The sequence below is a fragment of the Muscardinus avellanarius genome (genome assembly GCF_963383645.1).
Source record: "Muscardinus avellanarius genome assembly, chromosome: 5".
NCBI lineage: Eukaryota > Metazoa > Chordata > Mammalia > Rodentia > Gliridae > Muscardinus > Muscardinus avellanarius.
Window position 1 is genome coordinate 80,031,250 of NC_137790.1, and position 25,965 is coordinate 80,057,214.

At 40.0% G+C, this 25,965-nt stretch overlaps 1 protein-coding gene across 1 annotated transcript in view; it reads left to right on the top strand.

Moving 5' to 3' along the window:
- Positions 1-25,965, top strand: part of ATP13A5 (ATPase 13A5) — a gene marked incomplete at both ends in the record, with an annotated part of 111,463 nt that overhangs the window by 63,370 nt on the left and 22,128 nt on the right. The window contains 10 exons of the mRNA XM_080696678.1: positions 136-286; positions 2,517-2,603; positions 3,544-3,700; positions 6,424-6,541; positions 12,564-12,688; positions 13,449-13,609; positions 15,619-15,744; positions 16,941-17,020; positions 20,373-20,415; positions 22,947-23,056. Of these exons, the coding sequence (XP_080552804.1) occupies positions 136-286; positions 2,517-2,603; positions 3,544-3,700; positions 6,424-6,541; positions 12,564-12,688; positions 13,449-13,609; positions 15,619-15,744; positions 16,941-17,020; positions 20,373-20,415; positions 22,947-23,056 (1,158 nt within the window). The remainder of the gene's footprint in view (positions 1-135; positions 287-2,516; positions 2,604-3,543; positions 3,701-6,423; positions 6,542-12,563; positions 12,689-13,448; positions 13,610-15,618; positions 15,745-16,940; positions 17,021-20,372; positions 20,416-22,946; positions 23,057-25,965) is intronic.

Here is a 25,965-nt window from a genome sequence, read left to right on the forward strand (position 1 = left end):
GTGTGGAGAAGCACCGAAGAGTTTTGAGTATATGCGTGAGGTGACTATAGCTCTACCTTAGTAAGATGTAAGGGACAGAATGTACAAAATGGTTTCATTAAAGATTTTAGCTTTTTAAATTATCCTCTCTACCAGTTTCCAGAAAGTTCACAGCTTTGCTTCGGGCAAGGCTTTGCCCTGGGGCCCACTGTGTGCAGCCATGGCCAGCTGCCACTCTCTGATCCTTCTTGACGGGACCATCCAGGGAGACCCTCTGGACCTAAAGATGTTTGAAGGCACTGCCTGGGTAAGGTGACAGTTTGTCTAATTGAATGAGGAGAACACGAAGAACCCTTACTCAGAGTTCTGAAGCACTTCCAGTTTCATTTAAAACCCAGAGAGGATTCCAAAATTACTATGAATTCTGGTCTAATACTTCCAGAATTTGTCAACCTCTGAATTCCAAAGAATTCTAAAGAATTCTGTTAAGAGGTGCGACATGAAATAGGGTCCCATAACACTAAGCAAAATTAAATTGATTTTTTTTGAATGCAGGAATTGTTAAATATAGTATGGTATGTCATAAGTATTCAAGAGAGTATGTAGTATGCAGTATTTGCCAAACCTACTTAATCAAAACCTTGACAGCCATAATGTGTTGATACAATTGTTCTCCAAACACCTTTGGAGAATATGTAGTCTAAAGCAAGGACATCTGTGGCCATGATCCCTTGAAATGTGGCAATGCAACTGTAGAGTTGAAATTTTAATTTCAGTTGGTTTCAGTTCACTTAAATTTAAAAGGCCACAGTGGCCCATAGCCACTGTATTGGACAGCAGTGGTCAGCACACCCAGCTGGAGGACGCTCATTCCATGTGGTTCCATTTTCTGAGCAGAATGTAGCTGACAAATGAAGGGTGTGAATGCACGCCGGAGGCTGCCATGCCAAGGTGGGGAGAGCCTTGCGCTCCACCCTCTCCACCCTGATGGCAAAGCCAGAACCAAGGCTCTTAGCCTGACCCCTCACATGCTCATTCAGAATGATAATATCTCATTCATGGATTTTAGTGAGAATAGAAACAATGAGCCCCGAGGGGCTTTCAGCACTATAAGGTGCCAAACAAGTAGAGCATGTTCATTAATTAGCTAGTTAATTAATCACATTCTGTTGCCCTCTGAAAAAAAGAGCTCTAAAGCAACTTACAGTGATACATAAAATACATTGCAGGGGCATGAAGTACACCTCGCAAAGAGGCTGATATAAAGATGGGTATTAGGAAAATTTTAGCTTTCTAGAGGCCAAATTTAAAAAAAAAAGGGTGGCAGGGGAAGAAACCTGGTAAAAAGGAAATTTCTAACATCAGTAAGTTAAAATGAAAGCATTTGCTATGCAGAAATTTTTGGCACAAAGACAAAATAATCACCAGCCTCTTGGATCTTAGTGGAGGAGAATCAGAGCACAGCCTATAAAACAATGAATGTCCTTACCAGCATCACTGTAATTGACAAGATGATAAGTTTCACAGAGTCCTTACTACATGTGACTTTGATCCTGATCCTAAGTGCCCCCTTCTCTATCGGAGGAGGGTTGATCTATGTACAGGTGACATACAAGTTAGGGTCTTATTTGGGAACATAAATCTTTAGTTTTATCTCTGTAAGAACTGTCAGAACAATTGTATCCACCCCAGATAAAGCATTAAAATGCAAGATTATTCATTGAGTTTAAAGCTAGGTCAGAAGCAATCTTGAGTTAAATATCCTTTGTTAGGAACCTTCCATTAAACATAGAGAGGAGGGAAAATTTTCTATACTTATAGATTCTTAAGAATTTTAGCTCTAGAGGGGATGTAAGAATGTTTTTTTTTCTTTTCAGAAGAAAGATCTAAGAAATGAATGAAAAATGGAAATATGAAAATGGACCTTTAACCAGGTCCCCAAGGTTAAAGAAATAAGTGATAGTGGAAACCAGATACTAGCTCATATTTTCTGTTATCTGCTTTTTTAGGTATTTTAATATTGGGTTTTCAAAGATACTGACTTTACCGTTGTGACATTTTCAGATGTGCTTTCTAATTTCCAGCAGCTAACTTTCTAACTCTCTAGCTAACTAATTAGGCTAGTAATAGAATATCATAAAGAAGTAGTCTCATGTTTATCTCAGGATACAATTCTAACCCATCTGAGAGCTCTTGTGCTCTACAACCTTGGAACAAAATCTCCACTTAAGCTCTCCTCCAACTAGTAGACACAACAATTTAGGAAGGGCCCTTAACCTCTAGCCAGACACACTTCCCATCAATTACTATGTAGAATGTATTTCCAGTATTTTTGGCTTTTTGATTATTCTGAAGTAAGGTCTTTACTATAAATCAACACAACAGAAAGTCAACAGTGATCATATTAAGATAATTGTCCTGAAAGAGAAATAAATAAAAAGGGGTTTGGAAAGATTAAGATGATAAGCAAGTAAGAGATATTTATTTCTTATTATTTTTCTCCAAGGAATTGTATATATATTTTCATTTTATTACAGAAAATGGAAGATTGCAATGCAGACTCCTGCAAATTCAGTGTGGCAGACTCAAACACCATAATAAAACCAGGACCAAAAGCCAGTCAGGTATGATTCACTGCTTTAAATCATGTAGCTCTTTTCCCTTAAGACTGGTGAAATTTGACTTTCACATACTTTCATATTTCCATTTTAAAGCATTATCCTAATAAATTCCACAGTTGTTTTGATCATTTCTTCAGCCCTGAGTTTATTAGATTATTCAGCAAAGGCTTACCAAGTACCTATGTGTGCTAGAACATTGTGCTAGAGTTCAAAACAAGGCACACTGAGCTCATGTTGAAATTGCACATAGATTTGTAAAAAATCAATACGGGTGCAAATAAGTGCAATACCATGTGCCAAGTACTATAATAAAGGCTGACGAATGAGCTGTGGGAGTCCAGAGCTGGGGTAGAATGCTGTTTCTGAGAGAGGGAAGCGTCACAGAAGAGGCGAACTTAGCCTGGAAGGTAATTAAGATTTCTCCAGGCAGCCAAAAGGAAGGGTCTTGAAAACCAATAATGTTGAGAAAGTCACCTTAGAAGTAGCCAGGAAAATATCAGTATTGTGACAAACATCCTACTTCATGATGCCTGTCCTAGGCTCTTTGCAGACTAAGCCCTTCTGTTGGTGTGCATCTCAGCAATAGCACGTAAAAGCTTTCTCTGCCAGATATAGTGACGCATGCCTGTACTTTCAGTACTTGTGAGGCTGAGACAGGAGGATCACAGGTTCAAAGCCAGCCTCAGCAACTCAGCCCTTGGCAACTTCACAAGATCCTGTTTCACAATAAAAAAATAAAATAAGGCTGGGGCTTTAGCTCGGAGGTAGAATACCCCTTGGTCCAGTAAAACACACACACATGGCTGGGGGTGTAGTTCGGAGGTAGAATGCCCCTGGGATCCATCCCCAGTACTGCAACACACACACACACACACACACACACACACACACACACACACACACAACTACCTTTCCACATGCCCTCTCACTGATGCCCTTTCAGAGTCCTGTGGAAGCCATCGTCATCCTGCGCCAGTTTCCATTTTCATCAAGCTTGCAGAGGATGTCTGTGATCGCTCAGCTGGCTGGGAACCATCACTTTCACGTCTACATGAAGGGTGCCCCCGAGATGGTGGCCAGGTTCTGCAGATCTGAAACAGGTAATGACCCTTTCCTCTTTCAAGAAATTACATATGTCAAAAAGCCAAGCCCCAAAAGCCAATGCCAGCACCCTAAAAATAAGCAAATAGATAAATAAATAAAGCAAGTGAGCACATAAAGCTCCACAACCATTGAGTGTAGACCAGATTGGTTTAGGGATGAGTGGAAAGTGTTCTAGAAGATCCTATAAGGCAGTGGTGACAATTTCAAGGCCCAGAGGCAGAGAATAAGTATCTGCTTGTGATCCGGCCAGAAAAGTACAACTGTAATGGGCACCAGGGAAGGAGACTGGAGCAAAGCTTTGAGGGTACAATAGGAGCTACTCAGAGAAGCAGGGAGGTGAGAATGAGGAGGATGCCAGGAAACTGAGGTCTGGGCATCAGCCTCGTTCTGCAGACAGAATGCTCTGCCACCTTCGGTGGGGGGTGGCACAATTAGGGGCTCAGACAGACAGATGGAAGGGAAATAGAGAAAATATATTTATTTTTAGGAAAAAAGTGATTGGGGTAGATTAGATGATATTAGAGCAAGGTGATTGATCATTTTATAGAAATTTTATCTTTCAGTTTCAGGCTGTGAGATGATTTGTATTATTTCTTGGTCTTATAAACCTATGTACTTTCTAAGCAGCAGCCAGATTTATAAGAATATTGTTGCATATAGATGAGTTCATTTGGACAAAATTGGCCTTTTTGTCTCCTGATTTTCATCCATATTCTCCTTGTGATTGCTGATAGCCATCAATTTGTGCTCAGAATTCCAGATTTGCAAGTGATTGCTCTCTCTATTTAGAATCCTTTTTATTTACCTTAGAAGTGCCCCCTTCTTTCCTGCCTTTGATCTTCCTCACTGTCTCCATTAACCCTGCCTTTCCCAGGTTACCGCCTACACCTGACTTTTGTTTGTTTGTTTGGAGCCACACAGACACCGATGACATTATCCTGGTTTCTATTATCCCTGCTCTGTCAGGAAGGGATGTGTCTGTCACCTGACACTTCTTATCCTTGTCGCAGCCCTTTCAGTTCTTTCTGTTGTCATCACTTCTGAATTTTCACATAGGCTTATACTCTCTTCGGTGGCTCCCACCCCATCCTATATAATAAATAGAGAGCTGGAAGCTTCCTTGACACTGAATCCCCATCTTTAGGATATTTTAGAATTATAGAAATTCTGAGATAAATGAAATATGGGGATCTGCAACCTACTCATGTTATGGGCAAGAACCTGAGGTGCAGAAGAAAGATTTAACATGGTCAGGCTCAGAAAGCAGGTTGGGGGTAGAAACTAGAACCCTGTTGTTTTGCACCTTAGTTAGTACACCTCCCATTGTGCTTCTCTCTTTTACTTTTTTTTTTTTCCTTTTTTTTTCTTTTAATTTTTTGGGGAGTCTGGAGGTGGAACCCAAGGACATTTGACCTCCAAGCTATACCCATGCCCTATTTTTTATTCTTTATTTTGAAACTGGGTCTCACTGAGTTGCAGAGGGCCTCACTAAGTAGCTGAGGCTGTCCGCGAACCGCGATCCTCTGGTCTCAGCCTCCCGAATTCTGGGATTACAAGCGTGCGCCACCACGCCCAGCTTCTTTTTTTCTAATGCTCACATAGACACAGTATAAACCCTGAAGAGTTTATAAATATATAAATATAGCTAGCATACCAAAATACACAAATGTTGACATTATATTATCCATCATATAACACAGAGATTAGCAAATTTTCTTTAAGAAGCCAGATAGCACATATTTTAGACCTTGCTGGCCATGGAGTATCTGTATTTACTACTCAGCCCTGTTTCTATAGCCCCAAAGCAGCCAAAGACAGTGAGCAAACAAATGGGCACACCTGTGTTTCAATAAAACTTTATTTACAAAAGCAAGCATGGTCCATTGGCTTGTGTACTATAGTTTGTCAACCCCTGGTTTGGAAGACCAGCTCTTTCTTGTATTTTATCCAAGTAGACACTGAACTCAGTCAAAACTGACACACATTTTATCTTGGCCAGCGTAGGCTGTTATAGTAAAATTCCACAGATTGGATACTTTAAGTGATAAAAATTTATTTTTCACAGTTCTGGAATTTGAAACATCCAAAATTAAGGTGCAGTTTCTGATGGAAGTTTCTGATGGAAGCTGTCTTGCTATATCTTTATATAGTGGCAAGAGACATCATCTCTCGTATGGCTTATTATGTTATAATCCCATTTGTGAGGCCTCCATTCTTATAACCCAATGACCTCCCTTAGGTCCCACCTCCTAATATAATCACAGTAGGGATAAGACACATAAATTTGAAGGCACAAAACATTCCATTCTGGGCACCAGTACATCCTTTGCATTTATTTCCATCAAAGTAATAACAAACCAATGAAGTTGTCTTTGGCTCTGGGCAGAAGCTGTAAGTGTTCTCTAGAAGTTTCATGGCATGCTGGGCTTGGTGGCACATGCTTATGATCCTAGTACTTGGGAGGCTGAGACAGGAGGATTGCAAGTATGAGGCTGGCATGTGGTAACTTAGTGAAGCCCTGTCTCAAAAGAATAAATAAAATAGGCCTGGGGATGTAGCTCAGAGTTAGAATACCCCTGGGTTCGATTGCCAGTTCCACATACAGATAAAATGTTTTATGACATGAATGTTAAAACGAGGCACAATGCAAGAATTGGGAGGCTTGGTTGAGATCTAGGCAGCCTCTGATGCTCCCTCTTTCTTCCTTCTGTCTCTACAGTGCCCAAGACTTTCCCAGAGGAGCTGAGGAATTACACAGTGCAAGGCTTCCGTGTCATTGCCCTCGCCCACAAAGCTCTGAAGATGAGGAAGCTGTCAGAGGTGGAGCGTTTGTCCAGGTAAGGAATCAGAACTTGGCCCTAGGGCAGCTCCGTGTGCATGAAGGGAGTGGGCCTTAGAGGTGGACGGTGGGCAGCTCACATCACCAATAAGCCTCTTGGAGAAGGGGAAACACTCTTATCCAGTCCTCTGATTTGAAGATGAGCAATTGTAAGTGAAGGGGAAGACTTACTCAGGTCACACTGCTGATTGGTGACAGAACAAGGCTAGTGAGTGGTTGAGATCTCTGATGCCCATGTCCCATGCGTTGTCTCTGTCCTGCACTGAGCCATGCCTACCTAAGCCTCAGCTCTTATCTCACCAAAACAACTCCCTTCTCAGTGTTAATTGCCGGATTTACTCAGTCATCCTACACATAGAGGGGCTGAGAGAAGGAGACAGTTGAAATTTTGAAAGATTCCCAGGATTCCTTAGGCTTTTTGTTTCAGGGTTCAATACTGTGCTTACTTCAGGTTTGGGAAGGTAATGAGTACAAATTGAATTCTTTATAAGAAATACAATTCAAAAATTTTAATCATATTAGTGGGATAATTCATCATCATTAGATAATTTTCACATTGTATCTTCCAATGTTCTTACTGGAGGTTGAACCTAAAGGCATTCTACCTCGAAGCTACACCCCCAGCCCTATTTTATATTTGTTTAGAAACAAGGTCTCACTAAGCTGCTGAAGGTCTCACAAAGTTGCTGAGGCTGGCCACGAACCTGCAATTCTCTTGTCTCAGCCTTTAAGTACCCAGATTGCATGAATGCACCGCTACACTCGGCTTATATTATTTATCATTATGTGTGTGTGTGTGTGTGTGTGTGTGTGTGTGTGTGGTACTGGGGATTGAACCCAGGGGCATTCTACCTCTGTGCTACACCCCCAGCCCTATTTTTTATTCTTTATTTTGAAACAGGGTTTCACTAAGTTTCAGGGGGACCTCATGAAGTAGCTTAGGCTGGCTGCAAATCTTCAATCCTTGTCTCAGCCTCCCAAGTACTGGGATTACAAGTGTGCACCACCACACCTGGCTATGTTATTCAACTAAAGGTTGCTTTTAAATTAACTATGATGGAAGAGTAGAGGAATACTATGGAAAACTGAATAGCTGAAAATCTATGTATTATTTACTGTTTTATATAGTTAAATTTTGCTGAGATTCTTGTTTATTTAAAATTGCCACTTCATGTAAGATAATAAGATCTTTGGTTAACAATTATGATTCGCAGCCTAAGTCTATGTAAGATAATCAATAATCATTGTCTCATCCTTCCTCTGTGCCTATTTCCCCATATAAAAATGTAGGATTGGATGATTTCTAAGGAGCCTTTCAGCCATGACATTTTAATCTTTGGAATAGAATCACAAAGCTTATTTTGCAATATATGAACGATATCCTCATATTTAACATTCCAGGTGTTAGTTATTCTTGAGCAAGCATGAAGGCCCATAACACATAGGATTTTGTAATTTTTCAAACACATATTTGAATAACAAATGTTAAGATCATATGAGAAGAAGAGATTTATGTAGTTAGAGGTGGAGTGCAACCGTTGCACAGCTGCCAGAGACAAATGCAGCTGTGTTCTTATTTAAGAGCCAATAGCAAAATAGACACTAGTATAAATATTACAAAATAATAAAATGTGCTAGATTTCCAACCATCACAGAATTTCCCAGGGAATATCTGGAGCCTAATATGCTTGTTAGTATTTAATGATTATTTTTAAATGGGGTATAGGGATTGTTTTTAAATTTTTTATTAGAATCACATTATCTTTAGCAAAGTTTTACAATTAGAAAAATAAAAAATTCCTTAAAAACTGGAGTTGTGAAAGGGAGAATAAAAGTGTTTCTTGAGATAACAAAAATATCATCTGAAACTAACACACAAAAGAAATATTTCATCAAGATTCCTTTATTAGTTTAGCAAATTTTTATTAGCTTTTACTAGGTATTAGATTCTCAAGGAACTAAGGTGGTGGTTCTCAAATGTCCTGAAGGAGAAAAATGAGTAGGTTAGGAAAATTTTAAAAAAAAAAAACAGGGAAGAGAGTGTTTGCATGGGGTGATTAGGGAAGCCCTCTGAGGAGCAGCATTTGAACTGAGATCTGAGTAAATTACTAGAGAAAGTATATGCGGATATGGGGGGCATTGCAGCGACCAGGAACCATGGCACAAAGGCCTTGGCATGGCATCACTGGGAATGCCATAGTGTCTGAAACACTGAAGGAGGGCAAGAGCTGTAAAATAGAAACAAGAATTTTTTCTATTTTTTTCTTTTGTTACCTGTGTGCTTAGTGTCACATCCAAGAAGTCATTGTCCAGACCAATCTCAAGGAAACTTTCCCCATGTGTTCCTCTAGAAGTATCACAGTTTCCAGTCTTATGTTTAAGACTTTCATCCATTTCCAGTAGATTTTTGGGCATTGTATAAGATGATAGTCTAATTCTATTCTTTTACATGTAGATATTAAACTAAAAAGCTTTTGTACATCAAAGGAAACAACCAACAGAGTGAAATAGCAACGTATGGGATGGGAGAAAATATTTGCAAACCATATATGTAATAAGGAATTACAACCCAAAATGTATAAGAAATATAACTCAATAGCCAATAAATAAGCAATGCAATTAAAAATGAGCAAAGGATACGAATAAACATTCCTTCAATTCAGGCATACAAATGTCCATCAGGTACATGAAAAGGCACTCAGCTTTACTAATCATGTGAGATGCAAATCAAAACTACAATTAGATCTTCTCATGCCTATCACACTGGTTCTTTAATAAAACCAAAAAGAGCCAAGAGTGATGGTGCACGCTTATAATTCCAGCATTTGGGAGGCTGAGACAGGGGGATTGCAGTTCACAGACAGCCTCAGCTACTTAGTGAGGCCCTCTGCAACTCAGTGAGACGCTGTTTCAAGATAAAGAATAAAAAATAGGCCTGGGGGTGTGGCTCAGAGGTAGAATGCCCCTGGGTTCCATCACCAGTACTGAAAAAAAAAAGTTAGTGAGGATATGTATTCTTCTAGTGAAAATGGAAAATGGTGCAACTGCTATGGAAAATAGTGTGGAGGCTCTTCAAACAGTTAAAAATGAAGTAACTAGCCGGGTGTGGTGGCGTATGCTTGTAATCCCCCAACTTGGGAGGTGGAGACAGGAGGATCATGCAGGTTCGAAGCCAGCTGCACTGGCTTAAGAGACCGTGTTTCCAAATAAAAATATTAAAAAATGGGTCTGAGAGTGTAGCCTGAAGGTAGAGGGTTTCCAGGAACCCCAGTACCACAAAAAAAGTGACTATATCATCTAGCAATCCCACAATCCCACATATATATATATATATATATATATATATATATATATATAGAGAGAGAGAGAGAGAGAGAGAGAGAGAGATAGATATATAGATATAGATATAGATATATAGATAGATAGATAGATATTGAATTGAATTTATATTGAAATTGATGTCTGCACTCCCACATTCTTCAAGCATTATTTCTAATAGTTGAAATATTGAAACAGCCTAAATGTCCACCAGTGGATGAACAAGTAAAGAAAATGTGGTATATATGCACAATTGAATGTTATTCAGCCTCAAAAAAAGAAAAAAATACTGCCATATGAGACAGCATGGATGAACCTGGAGGTTGTACATGATGCTAAGTGAAGTAAGGCTATTCACAGAGGACAAATACTGCATGATTCCACTTACATGACATTTCTAAAGTAGTTAATCTCTAAAGAGAAGAGAGTAGGATGGTGATTATCAAGGACTAGGAGAGAAGAAAGTGGAAAGTTGCTGTTTAGCAGGTACAAAATTTTAGTTATGCCAGATAAATAAGCTCTACAGATCTGCTGCATAGCATAGCGCTCATAGTTAATAATGCTGTACTGTACACTTAACGTATTGTAAGGAAGGTTGATTCCAGTGTCCTTATCACAAAGCAAAACTAAACAAAACAGGAAAACAGGAGCAGGAGGAAGCATTTGGCCACTTGGATATATGTTTGTTTTTTAGTTTGTAGTGACAGTTGCACAAGTGTATGCATATTCTTTAAACCCATTAAATTGGCCAGGCGTGGTGGTGCACACTTGTAATCCCCGCGCTTGGGAGGCTGAGACAGGAGGATCGCACAGGTTCGAAGCCAGCCTCAGCTACTTAGTGAAGCTCTCAGCAACTTAGTGAGACCCTGTTTCCAAATAAAATATAAAATAGGTCTGGGAGTATAGCCTGGAGGCAGAAAAGCCCCTGGGTTCCACCCCTAGTACCACCAAAAAAAAAATATATATATATATATATTCATTAAATTGTATACATCAAATATATATAGTTTTATATAGCAATTACATCTCAATAAAGCAATTTAAAAATAAAATCTTTTGTGACTCTAACTAAAAGGCTCAGAATAAATTGGTAATTTTTCTGATAAAAATTGATGATTTTTCATTTTTGTGTTCTACTTAATAAGGAAATATTAATATAATTTTAAAAAGAAGTAATAATATTAAATGATAGGTCTTAAATTTCATATCATAGTAGATTATCTTTTAGAGTATTTTTGAAGTCACTAAGCAGAATTGATATTTGATTTTCTGAATAGTCACCAAAGTGGCTAATATAAGTTTTAAAATTTAGTAGTTACTTAGCAAGAGAACTTTTGAATGAATGATGGAGAAAATTATACTATATTCCAGAGGGAAGTTATTTCATTGTGTCTTACCCAAGTCTGAATAATTTTTCTCATCAAAATACAACCCTGAAAACCTAATGACCATTTGTTCATTTCTTCTCTCTCCCAAGTATTCCTAACATGATTAATAAACAGGAAATTAGAGAAGTGCTTAGTGCAGGTGAGATAATTCAACACACTTCTGTAAGATTTAGAGTGGGGGGGTGGTACCTAAATTAACAGGGTAGATACAGGGGACGGCTATACTAGTCAGAAAAAAAAAGCGAAAAGAAAGCCAGTTCCCCCTTGTGGGTCCCCGGAGGGTCCCAGACTCAGCCATGCTATGCACTGTAGAAGACAGAAGAGGTGAGTCAAAGCTGAATTTGGGAAAAACTGACCATAAGTAGAGAACTTGTGCCTTGGGTCTTCCTTTCCCTTCTTCTCTTGCTACAAGCTGAACCCTACTCTGCACAGAAAAATGAACAATGAAGGATCAAGAAAGAGTTCCTGACCTTGAATTTACTTTTTAAAGAGGAGACATCCTACACAACTCATGTAACCCATTTAGATTCCAAGCTTCCAGTTTCAAATTCTGAAAACTGTCTGGTGTCATGTATTTACTGGTGGTCACAGATGCAGGCTAAAATGAATGACCTCCTATTCAACGGCTACTGTAGTGTCTTGTATTCAGAAGGTACCTAATAAATGTTGAATAAACTGAATTTTTACTGCAATGTCAAAAAAGAGAAAAATAGAAATTTAAAATTCATACAACTAACATAATTTTAAAAATTAACAGAAGAGTTGGAAGATAGTATAGTCTTTTTAAACATAAATGTAGTTGTAGACTCGAAGTAGCTAAAAATTTACAAGTGGTTTCCTGTGGGAAAGGAGAAGGGATGAGGTGTTGTAGACATAGGGCCTATTGGTTTTCATTGTAAGCTCTTGGGTTCTTTTTGATTTTTAAAGAGCATGTACATGTATTACATTAATAAAACATAGAAAGAGATTTTATTTTTTATTTTATGTTTTATGAATGACTTATTGAACAATTTTCATAAAATCATTTCTGAAAAAGTCATACAACAATTGAAGAGAAATGTTGAATCCTAATCTATTTATCTCAAGTCAAACCAAAAATACCTCACATATTTGCAGTTATAGTTAAGCCCCCAAATATTAATAAAGGTAGCAACTATATTTTAATGGTTTTTATAAATTGAATAAAGTATTCTTTTGATTGTTAGTTTCTTCAACTTAGTTGCCTTAGAAAAAAAGTTTTAAAGAAAAGGAATAAATTCAGCTGCGGAGATTACATAGCTACATTTTAAGACTGATTTTCTCCTGAATCCAAAGGGAGAAAGTGGAGTCAGAGTTAACATTTCTGGGACTTCTCATAATGGAGAATCGCCTAAAAAAGGAAACTAAGCCAGTCTTGAAGGAGCTGAGCGAGGCTCGCATCAGAACGGTGATGATTACAGGTATGCTTGTTTCTAGAAGCCTGGAGAGCTGATTGTATCCTTGGCATAAGAAAAAGATGTGTGGGCTGAGTGAGTTCATGTGACCAACCGAAGCAGAAAGAAATATAAGAAATATGTTCTGCTGCTGAGCTTGTTACCCTGTGGTCCAGTTACCTGTGCTACTCTCCCAAATTGACCAGTTTGGAAACAGAGACCATCACATACTCTCTAACATCCACTCCTCCCATCCAGAATCTGCAGAGTGCTAGTAGGGTCACAGTAAAGGTGCAAACTTGACAACAGATATGCTGTCATCAAGAATCCAAATGAGACCTCTGCACAAAAGATGTTACCTTGTGCCCATGGCACAAGAACCACACGTAGCTTATGATCTTAAAACCCAAGCTCAGGCTGGCCCCATGTGCTCTCTTTTCTTGTTATCTGGGATCCAGATACTGAGGACGGCTCTGTGCTCTCAGATTGAACTCATGTTAACAACCACATGCTGTGTGTCACCTGAGAATTAGTCATTCATAAGAACTTACGGGCTTCTTCATTCATTTATACATGCTTTGAGAATACACAGTAGACTGGAGGCCATGCTGAGTCTTCTTAAAAAAAGAGAGGCGAGCATAGAGACAAAAAGGCTTGGGCAGAGAGAAATATGAATGCATAAAGCAATAAATGCCCCAAAGAGCACTGAGCAAGGTGGAGGAGGGAGAGCTGACTTCTGGTTGCCAAAAGGAAGTTTGTACTTATGCAAAGTTTCTTTGTCTTTTAGGTGATAATCTTCAAACGGCCATTACTGTGGCGAAGAATTCTGAAATGATTCCTCCAGGCGGCCAAGTGATCATGGTTGAAGCCAGTGAACCGGGAGAGCATATTCCTGCTTCTGTGACTTGGCAGTTGGCAGAAAGCCACAAGATTAGACCTGAGAAGAAGAATGTGAGCAAACATTAGAAGCCCCTTCCATGGGTCTGGGCTAATGGAAAACAGCTCTGTCACGACCCAGCCTTCTAGCCTCTAGAAGTCATCACAGTGATAATCCCTCACATCTGTCCCGAATGTGACAATTTGCAGAGCATTTCCAGCAGCTCTTCTCAGCCCCCAGCTGCACATCACAATCACCCAGGGTAGTTTTCCAGCCGCCTAATGCAGGCTGCACCAATTAAATCAGCATCCCTGGGGTGGGAGCCTGCTTCGGCCCTTTTTTCCTGATGATTCCAGTGTGCAGTCATGGCTGAGAACTGCTGATTTATGCTCATATTTCCCATTTGATCTTCACAATAACCCTATGCATTAGGGAAAACTATTCATTTTACAAATGAGAAAACAGGCCGACGGAAGGAAGCTTGCCAAAGCACAAGGCAGTGGGTCGCAGAGCAAAAAGAAGACCCAGATCTGTTTGATTCCACACGGATCCACGGACATTTAGATGCTACTGTGCCTGTGACATGAAGTTGACAGGCGTTGGCTTCTCTAGATAGCAACTGTCTGTGTGCTTGCAGCAGAATAGCTTTTTCCTGTAAATGGGTCCAGACTGACATTCATCACCTAAGGGAGCACCTGTGCTTCTGTGTGACTTCAAAGAGATGGCCCTCCAGGTGATGAATTACAGAAATGCTCCCTTGCCCAGGCTGACCAGCCTTTCAGATTGTTAAGTATACAGTGGCCCTGTCCTGGCCTGGGAGGGCTCAAAGTCCAATTGCATGGGCTGTGAAAGATAACAGCTCTCTCTATGTTTTTGGTAGATAGATTTCTAGTGTTAATTTCCTTTTGAACCCACTTGCTTTCTGCATCAGTGTATGTTGCCTAATTCAGAACTCAGGACTTTCTCTAATTTTAACAAGTAGTCCACTTGCACTCTCTGTTCACGATTTTAACACCTTCATTGAAGGTTTAGTGACCACTGGGAGAAGTTACATCACAGTCTCATCTCAGCCTTCCTCTTCTTTCTTCTCTCTGTCTCTCTCCACCACACCTCCTTTCCCAACCTTCCTAGGACAAGCTAATGGGATTCCTGTCCTCCTTTCACTTGGTGTACTGTAGAGCATGTTTTGTTAGTTGTTTTGCTGCTGGTGCTCAAAGAGGAAGGCTATCTTTACCTTGTCTCCCAATTCAGCCCGGGAGATTTTTTTTCTTCCAAATACAGAGCTTTCCCCAACACAAATTTCTCCAGTGAGTAAAGTATTTTCATCTCCTCTACTATTTGAATTCAGAGTCTTATGTAAAGGTAAGGACCTCTGAGAAATGTTGCACGAGAAGGCATGATCAGCTATTGACATGATGGATACACAGGCATCGGCTGCTTCCTCCCAAGCTGGGAGCTAGGGGCTAGAACACAGCAGGAGGGGAGCCCTGACAGGGCCAAGACGGGAGGAAGGGACTTCAGAAAGGGAGTGGTGTTGGTGCAATGGAATGTAGGATGTGGAAGAGATTCTGGGCACCATGAGCAAACGGGTCATCCATTTTGGCAGGGTCACAGGGTCAGAGATCAGGTGCTTAAAGAAGTTTAGGCACTTAAAAAAAAAAAGAATCTGTCTCCCTACTTTTTGAAGCAATTGAACAAACTAACAATAATAGCTCCTAAGATACAAGGATGTGTGAGGAGGAGCAGGGTGAAGTAGAAGGAGGATTCCTAGTCTTCCTTGTGATTACTAATTGGTACCTTGGAATGATTTCCTCAGCAGACTAACCTCACAATTTTTTATCTCACAGGAAAGGAGCCAGAGCACTACATAGTCAGAGGAGCATATGTTCACATAATTGGGGGAGGGGATATTTTGAGTGTCATCCTCCCATGGGTCAAAGCCCCATGAGCAAATTGCACATTCTGCATTTGCTGTCTCTCACTTTATTGTACACCACGAATACACTTCCTTCCACAAAATCCAGAAAAACAGAGACACTCTTTAAGAGCCAATGTAGAAATAACACCCTCTCAATTTTAGGATGCCTACATTAATATTGGAAACAGTTCAATACCTGATGGGGAAAGAGGGAGCGGTTACCATTTTGCAATGAGTGGAAAATCATACCAAGTGATATTTCAGCATTTCAACAGCTTGCTTCCCAAAGTGAGTACTGGGGAAATGATGCATTTTGTTTACTCTTCAAATTAGTGGAGCATAACGGGGAGGGAGAAAGAGGACAGTAGGGATCACTGAGGTCGTCTGAGTTAGAGCATGAGGGCTCTGAAGGGAGTGCTGCTCATGCACATGGTTCCTGGTCTCCTGCCTTCTCTACCTGCCTGGTTGAAGGAGTTTAGGCACTGAAAGAAAATAATAATCTGCCTCCCTATTTTTTGAAGCAATTGAACAAACTAATGGTAATAGCTAGCTTATGTACACACACACACACACACACACACACACACACACTCCTTTTCAGTCTCCCACCCTTGTGGTCAGTCCAATCTCAGCCTTTGTCCTTCCCTCCTACATTGGAGGATTCCCAGATAGTTTCCCGCAGGCTGCCTAATCGGTGGATAAGCCTCTCTCTGTGAGCCACCAGCTCACGTCAGGTTGAGTGCTAATTCCCCTTCCTGTCTGGATTCTTAATTTACAGCAGGAAGAAACAAAAGCTCCAACGTTTATTCTCAAAATCATTTGTTATCTTGTCCTCTGTGTGTCCTGTTCTAAAATAGTGCTGTGCAGGGTTGTGTTGTCGATGTGGAGATAAACCATAAGCGGAGGGCAGCAGCTATCTGTTAGCAGTGCCTTAAAAAATTCTGTCATTCCACCAAAGATAGTGGAATCCAGATACACAAAGACATCTAGGAAGTTCTTAGTCCAGTTCCTCATTGTGGAGATGGGAAACCGAGACTCAGAGAGGTTAAGTCACTTGCTTGAGGTCTGCACAGCTTGCTGGGACAGTGCTGAGAACAGAATGTTGTTTCTTACTCTCCAGTGTACTGCTCTGTTCTCTGCCTGTGCCGCAGCTATGGAGACACTGGGGAGTGAAAAGAGTTGTGCTTCCTTGGGCATTTTTATTTCTATGCCCCGCTGCTCCTTAGTTGTTATTATTAATTAGGGGTCATCTCATCTTGGAAAAATGGTCTGGAAAAAAGTAATAGAGTTGTGATGGAGGACCAAAAGTGAAAGTTCAATATTAAAGCCTTAAGTCCCTTTATTCCCTTTTCTGACATTGGGGTTAATGACATATCGCCCAATGTTATATTAAATCAGTGGCCAGGAATGATTTTTCAGGACTTCCATTTTTATAATAATGTTCTTCTTCCTAATCTTATTGCAGTGGTTATTTTTCTCTTTAGATTCTGGTGAATGGAACCATTTTTGCAAGAATGTCTCCTGGGCAGAAATCAAGCCTCATTGAAGAATTTCAGAAATTAAAGTAAGTGGTAGAGCATGAAAGGAGAATGTATTTGTTATCTATTCTGCATAACATATTTCCACAATCCTTAGTGGCTTAGAATAACACCATTTATTATTTTGCATTTCTGTGGGTCAGGAATCTTGCCTCAGATAAGCCTTTGGTTCAGGGTGCCTCACAGGATGTAATCAGGACTACAGTCCTCACAGTGCTTCCTTGGGACCGGATCTGCCATCCACCTCTCTCATATGCTGTTAGATGGATTCAGTTCCTCATAGGTAGCTGGACTAAGGGCCTTAGTTTTCACTGATAATTGGAAAAAGCCACTCGCAATTCCTTGACATAAGTGCCATTCAAATAATAAAGCTCATAGTGTGGTAGCTAGCTTTCATAAGACTGAGTAAGCATGAGAGAAAGAGAAAGAGATTGCCTTTTCAAATCCTAGTCTCAGAAGTCATCCTATCCATTTTACTGTCATCTCTTCATTAGAAGCAAGTCACTAGGTCCAGCCCACACTCCAGGGTGTGGATTTCACAACAGTATGAGTACCATGAGGTTGGGACCATTGAGAGCCATTCAAGTAGCTGCCTACCTCAATCATTAAGAATACCAATAATAGGCCGGGCGTGGTGTCGCTTGTAATCCCCGCGCTTGGGAGGCGGAGACAGGAGGATCATGCAGGTTTGAAGCCAGCCACACGCGCTGGCTTAGGAGACCCTATTTCCAAATAAAAAAGTATAAAAAATAGGTCTGGGAGTATAGCCCGGAGGTAGAAAGGCTTCCAGGAACCCCAGTACCACCAAAAAAAAAAAAAAAAAAAAAAAGAATACCAATAATAAGCGGGGCGTGATAGTGTATGCTTGTAATTCCAGTACTTAGAGGTTGAGACCGGAGGATCACAGATTCTAGGCCAGTCTCAGCTACTTAGTGAGACCCTCTACAACTTAGTAACATCCTGTTTCAAAATAAAGAATTAAAAGAGTATATCTTGGAGGTAGAATGTCCCTGGGTTCCTTCCCCACTACAATACACACAAAAAATAATCCCAATAATAATAAATTCTGGCAAGGATATGGAGGAAGTGAACACTTATACACTGTTGGTGGGATTGTAAATTAATGCAACTATGGAGATAAGTATGGAGGTTCCTCAAAAGACAAGGAATAGAATCACCTTACAACCCACCTATACCACTCTTCAGTAACTTTCCAAAAGAATTCAAGTCAGCATACTACAGTGATACATGCAAACCCATGTTTATAGCATAATTTATAATAGCCATTATGGAATCAACGTAGCTGTCTGTCAACAGATAAAAGAATAACAAATTGTGATCTATGCACACTCAGAAAAATCAAGGCCTACATGTTTCCTCTCTTATGTGGAAGCTAAAGAGAAAATATTTTAAAGAAAAGGAATTTCATAAGAAGGAGAAGACCAGGAGAGTAGTAGAAGGAGTGAGAGGGAACTAAAATGGTAGAGGAAGAAAACAGAACAAATAATGCCCTTCTCATATCTGAATGTATCACGAATGCTCTCACTAGCATAGATGGAGAGGGGGAAGGGTGTAGAGGGAAGTAGCCAAGAGACATTGTGTGCATCTATGAATGCATTTCTTTAGATTTCACTACAATGTTTAATTACAATGCACCAATAAATAAGAAACTGCCTACCTCAAAAAGCAGTAAATTTTGTGGCCCATAATTCACATCTTAGAGGAAGAATTGCTGCTTACACATAGAGAAAAGAAATAACAAGTCCATATATGCTCAGAATAAGAGAAGTGGGACTGTATATATTATCCCGTGAAATTATCAGGTTGGTCCATGAGAAGATTGTGAACAACTTCCAGTCCTCTTGTCAAGAAGTGAAATGGCACTTGACAGGGATTAGATATAGACACCAAAGTAAAACAATAATGTCTTATCTCACTCAAGAACATAAATGACCAGGACATATCAGAGCAAAATGGCTCCTGCTGTGATAAGACCACCTAGCACTCCTGGGAGCATTACAGTTCCTGGCCTGAAGATCTGAGAAAGTACAAAGGATAACTGGTGATAGGTAGTCCATTGCGTCAGGATCCTGCCTTTCCCAGTGCATTCGGTGCCCATGTGTCCATAGGGAAGTCTCAACCAGTACCTGTAACTCCCACAGTGCTTTCAGGAGGGAGAAGTGACTAGTATCTTCAATGACTAGTTCACTCACATGGCCATTATGGTATGTTATCTGAAGAGAGTCACCTGTCTCAAGTGCCCAGAAAACACCATCAACTCAAATGCCCAATTCTGAAAAGCTGAGTTCTCTCAGAGGAATGCGCCGTCTTCTCAATTTCCCCCTCTTCCTCTTGGTGTTTTGGTCATTCAAACCACATGAATTTCCACACATTGGCCATTTTTTACCTATAAGAAGGGTCATTTATTATGTTCTGACTAATTATATGACTATTCCAAGTGAACTTTATTTATTGATTTTTATAGTTTTATCTGGTTTTGGAAAATGCCACTGAATCTTTAGTATTACCATTAATTAGCACCTATAATATATTGTTTACTCATAATGGCAGACAGACTGTGTCTTGCATCAGAACTTTCTAACCCTGGGAGAAGCTTTAATTTGTACCCTTCTATTTATATCCCATTTGCATATCAAACTGGTATAGATGGGGAGTTTATTACCTCATCGTCACTGAAATGCATCCAGAATCTTTTATGTCTCTGGTTATATCTGTGAAACGATATCCCAAATGTGTCTCCTAGTGTTTGAACTCTAAACTCTCAGCAGCAGTCAACAATCAAAACCTAGCCAGGTTTCAGGTGTGGCAGTGCACACCTGCCACCCCTGTTCTTGGGAGGCTGAGACAGGTGGATCACAGGTTTAAGACCAACTTCAGCAACTTAAGAGTCTCTCAGCAACCTAGCAACACCTGCCTCAAAACAAAAAATAAAAAGGGCTAGTGGTGTAGCTTGGGGGTAGAATGTCCTAAGGTTCAATCCCCAGTCCTCCCCTTACAACCAATCCATCAGGCTAGGCTATGATCTCTGCATTAGGCTATGTTGGAAGTGCAATAATCATGACTGCACACTTTTAAGCTTGGAGTTGGCAGATATAATCAAACAGGACTTCTTTTGAAGTGTGCAATTACTGTCTTTGCCGACGTCCTTGGCGGTATCACTACCCTTTCAATGTGATTGATTGAAACAATTTAAATAACGCAACAGCCTCTTTCCTCTGGGACTATATTTCTCCAAGTCCCTTTCCTTCAGCCTGTGTCCACATGTGTTCAGTCACACATCGCATGTGAGTTATTTATGATGGAAATGATACACGTGAGATGCTAAGTTATTAATTTTTCATGCCCTTTCCCTTGCAGTTACTATGTGGGCATGTGTGGAGATGGCGCCAATGACTGTGGGGTGAGTAGAGATGACCTTGGCTAATGCAGGCAGCTCCTTGCTTTCCCTGGTGAGGACCCAACACCCCTGAGGCCTGTGTCCCTTGAGCTTTGACTGCTCACACCCACAGCTGTCTTGTGTGAGCTGAAGTGGAGAGAGGTAACCTTAGCTGTTCTCCATCAACTCCTGGACTGACGAAAACAAAGGAATGCTACATAGACTCCCGTGTTTCAGATCCAGGAGAGATTTTACCAGATTAAGCTGGTCTCAATCTTTCCTTTTATCAATAAGGAAATAAGGGTGGGGGGCGGGGTTGAAGTGTCTCTGCCCAAGAGCATGCAACTATTAAAGTCTTATTAAGAAAAAGTTTGAAACTGATTATTGAAGTTTTCAATTATGTGTAAATTGTATTTATTCCTGTCAAATTTCCAACTTGGGGGTAAGTTTTGAAAGTTAGCCTTACATAAACCTCTTATACTTGGTAAAATCTTAAAACTATTTGGTTAGTACATACTATAACAAAATCTAAATGAGATGGTTCTCAAATTATTTCTCATGGAAAGTAGAAAGTAAATACACTTTATTTTCTGAGCTTTAAAGGTCTGTTTGAAACAATAGTCTATATTGAGGGTTGCTTGCATAAAAATTTCTTAACATCTTATTGTGGGACAAGAAGTGAAGAAGAAGGCTGGAAGCGAGGTGCAGAGGTACATACCTGTAATCCCAGTAATTGGGAGGCTGACACTGAAGGATCACAGGTTCAAGGCCAGCCTCAGCAATTTAGCAAAACCAACAGCAACTTAATGAGCCTCTGTTTCAAAATATAAAAATATGTGGGTTCAATCCCAGTACCACAAAACGAAAAAAAATTAGGGTTGGGGATATGGCTCAGTGGTAGAGTGCTTGCCCAGCATGTATGAGGCCCTGGGTTTCATCCCCAGTATTGAGGGGGGGAAAAAGGAGGGAAGAAGATTGCTTTGTATTTCCAAAGCTTATTAGATATCTGAAATGTAGGTATTTATTTTACTTTTCTTTTAAATATTTTATCTACAAAGTTCTGCAATAAACCATTTATAGATATTCTTTATAAAAATTTCTGCCTTATGTTTGATGAGAAAATGCTGGTTAATATTCTGTTCTTGTGTGTGTGTGTGTGTGTGTGTGTGTGTGTGTGTGTGTGTGAGTCTGGGGATGAAACCCAGGGGCATTTTACCTCTAAGCTACACCCCCTGCCCTATTTGTATTCTTTATTTTGAAACCAGGTCTTACTGAGTTGCAGAGGGCCTCACTAAGTAGCTGAGGCTGTCCACAAACTGCAATCCTTCAGTCTCAGCCTCCTGAATGCTGGGATTACAAGCATGCACCACCACACCTGCCTTTTTTTTTTTTTTTGGTGGTACTGGGGTTGCTGGAAACCCTTCTACCTCTGGGCTACACTCCCAGACTCCTAATTTTTATATTTTTATATGGAAACAGGGTCTCTTTCACCAGTGCAGCTGGCTTCGAACCTGTGCGATCCTCCTGTCTCCACCTCCCAAGCTCGGGGAATTACAAGCATGCGCCACCATGCCTGGCTAGTCTGTTCTTCAAAACATAGAATGAATACAAACTCCTATCAGTTATGTGGAGTTTAGAACAAAAAATAGGTATAGAAAGCTTAAAAAAGATAGTTTTTGCCCCTCAAAGGGGCAGGAAGAATCATGCATTAAATTAACATATGGTAGATGATCCTAAATTATATAATTGATAAGATCCTAAGGAAGAAAAGAGGAAGAAAGAAATGTAATGTTTATTGGATTTCAATCAAGCATATACCAATTATGGTACCAGGTATTTTGTATTGTTACAGAACTACCTAAATACAAAACTTTATTTTATGCCCCCACAGTTTCTGTAGGATACAAGGCTTTCTGGCCTGTCTGGGCTAGTCCACTTGGTGTGTACTCCCTGGACAGTTTTCAGTCTGGGTGAGAAATGAATTAGCCACTACTTTAATGAATAACACATGTGCTGCAATTAATCTGTGGAATATGATCTGATCTCTGTCTCCAGGGACAGTGCTGTATGTCCCATGTCTCTCACTCCAGCAGTTATCTGGCTGACTGGATCTGGCAGAGCAGGGAAAGATGGAGATTGAATCTCTCCCTGTTTTTTATGATGATCTTCTGAGTATAAGAACTGAGACGGTGAAGGTCAACAGCCATTGTCCATCCAAATTCAGTCACTGTTTTAATACATTTTTGAATGAGTGCTACTATTTCATTGTGACATCTGCACCTCCCTCAGCTAGTATGTTATGTGGACACACAACATGCACACACATGTGCACAAACACACACCACCATTCTATCTGTGGATCACCATTTAGTTGGTCCCACTTTTATGAATACTTTTGTGGATCAAGGGAGATGGAGCATTCCAAGTAGAGGGACAATGTGAACAGATATCCAGAGCTGAAAGACACTGGGCTGCAGCTCTGGAGTATGGTGTTCTAGTAGTTAGAGCTTGGTTTGAGGAATCACAGGTATGACACATATAATGGATCATTCCAGGCTTTGAAAATGGCTCATGCAGGCATCTCGCTGTCAGAGCAGGAAGCATCCGTGGCATCCCCTTTCACCTCGAAAATAGCCAACATTGAGTGTGTGCCACACCTCATCAGGTAAGCCACTTCTGTCCTCCCATTCCCATGACCAGTGGACTTTATCTTTCTCTGAAGACAGAATTTATCTCTACTTTAAGTAATAAACTCTAGCATAGACCTTTGGGTGAAGCACTAATGAATAACCAGGTAAAGGGCAATTCGTGCTGCCTGGAAATGCTGGCAAAAACCATTCAAAAGTTGCTTTTGCTGAACTTTAAAGAATAGATGGGTGTATTGTGTGGATAGCTGAAAGCTTGACTTAATAGTTAAAACCTGAGAGTATTCTGGCTCTCTTCTTTTGTTTTGTATGCTAGACCCATCCTCAGAACTTTGGGGTGGGTGAAAAAAACAGAAGCGAAACATGTCTTTAGATAGTTTCTCCAAAGACTATTGTATGTCTCCAAAATAAAAATCAGAAAATATCCAAAAAATATTGCAGTTGATTACAGAAGGGGAAAGAAGAGCCGTTTATTTTCCCAATATACCTCCTTTACTCCACTCTCATTTTTATCCTATCTCTATGTATGTCTTAAATGTAATTAATAATAACACATTAGATTATATATTTTGTGCATAACCCTTATTTCCCTATGTCTCCCACACATTGGGGTGACTTCTGAGCATTTCCATGGTGAGTGATGTGGAAGTCATCATCAAGTTTGATGTGTATACACAAAAGATGACCATGGAGTTCTCCAGCATGACACCTGGGGCATCAGAATGAACAGGTTACTACATGGGAGAGGCCTGAAGCTCCATGCCCCTGGCTGAATATCAGCAAGGAAGTCTGACACATCTCCTGAACCCTGGCATCTGCAGCTGTGCCCTTCCTCACCCCAAACTTGATGAGCTCTTCCACCTCCAAAGCAGGTCCTCTTCCCAACTCTACATTCCCTGCTCTTCAGGATGATTTGATCCTTAGAGCTGGTCATCGAGGTGCTGAGTCTCAGTGCACTTTTAACTCTTTCTTAGTCTTCACCTATAGCCAGAATCACATTACATTTTTCTGATTTGTCTTTGCAGGGTATCTCCAAGCCCTTCACTCACTATATCTATTTTCTAACCTTGGTTCATGTCATGGTTATTTCACAGTCATAGTGTTGATAGTATAATTTTCATCATCAATAAAACTCATAGAGCTCTTTTTAAATGTTGTGCTTGGAAATGTGGTGAATAGAGAATGAGATAGAGCCTTGCCCTGAATGACTTCAGTTTTAGTAAAGAATATATAAAGACAGCCCAGAGAATCTTATGCCTGACACTTGGTGAGAGGTGCCCAATAAATTTTCTCTAACTCAGTTAACATCCAAACAATAGAGTAAATGGTCCAGCAGTTGAATTTAAGAGCTCAGGCCATGAGGGAAGGTTTCAGTGGCTCGAAAGATGAGCAGGACTTATATAAACAGAAAGGAGAGTCAATTGTAATGGTACATGACTATAATTCCAGTGCTTGGGAGGCTGAGAGAGATGGATTGCAAGTTCAAGGCCCTATTTCAAAAGAAATAAAGCTGGGATATATCTCAGAGAATGCCCCTGGCTTCAATCCCTAGTACCAAAATAAATAAATAGCATTTAGAATTAAGATCATAATTGGGGAGTACAGTGTGAGTTAGCCCCATTGAGCCAAAATTCTCAGATGGGAGTTGTAGAGGGCAAGGTGCAGAGCCAAATGTGAAGGGTTGTGTAGAAGCTTGACCTACTGGATAGTTGTCCAAGGTGCCTACCTAATGCATCCAAAATACAGAGTCTCATATTGTTTTCCTTATGTTTGTGGCCCCATGTATTTCTAAATGTAATATGACATTTTAGAATACAAGTCATGATATAGAATTTTTCTAGTGGCAATTGGCTTGGTAAAACTTCAGGGTAGAAATTCTTTGCTTTTATATTTCAGAGATTCATAAAATTAGATATGGTTCAGCTCTGTTAGGCTCCTTCTACCCTTTGCTATCCCTGATGTATGCTTATTCCTGAGAAGGCACTTTAGGGGAGCGATGAGGTTTTAGATGCAGAGATCCATACCCGCAGGCTCTTGTTGTTATCCTTTGAAGCATGATTCACTGGTGGTTATAGTTCAAGTTCTTTTAGGCAAGGGTTTGGGGCAAGGGCTATGTCTCATTCATTTCTGTATCAAGCTTCATGTCTAGCACTAAGCTCACGGGGATGTTTGTGGAATGCATGAAAAATGCATGAATAAATACCCAAAACTTATGATCATTAAGAATGGCAGTAAGTTTGGAGGCCCATATAAGTACCCTTTATCTTTTACTTTTTTTGAATCTGGGTTTCTTACTTTTCTGGGATTATATGTAAATTCAGAGAAAGGATGAAAGCCCATATTTATTTTAGACTTGGAAAAATGATCCAGGCTTCACATGCTTGCCTCTTCTCACTGTGTTTTCTGCTCCATCTTCTGTGTTGAAAATGAATAGTAACAACTCCCTGCCTGTTGGAAAACATCTGCCCAAAGTATCCTGGCTCACCTCCCATCCCGACTCTCTCATCCTTCCTAAGGCAATGTGGTTGATAGTTTTGCCTTTTAATATTTATCTGAGCAGAGCAGGTGTCTATGTTGCTGAGGCTAGAACTGAAGTGGATGTGGGTCACTTCCATGTGCATTTGTTTCTACCCTGACAAGAACAGGCTGCAAGGCCATCATGTGCTATACCCTCACATTGTCCTCTCATGGCCAGTCATGACCCATAATCCAACAAAGCTCAATTAAAAGAGTAACAGCTCAAATGGAATTTTTAAAAGGGGATATATATATATATATATATATATATATATATATATCCCCTTTTAAAATATATATACTATCTAAATATTAGATATATATTTAGATATATATCTATATATATATTAGATATATATCTATATATATTTAGATATATATATTTAGATATATATATCTAAATCTAAATATA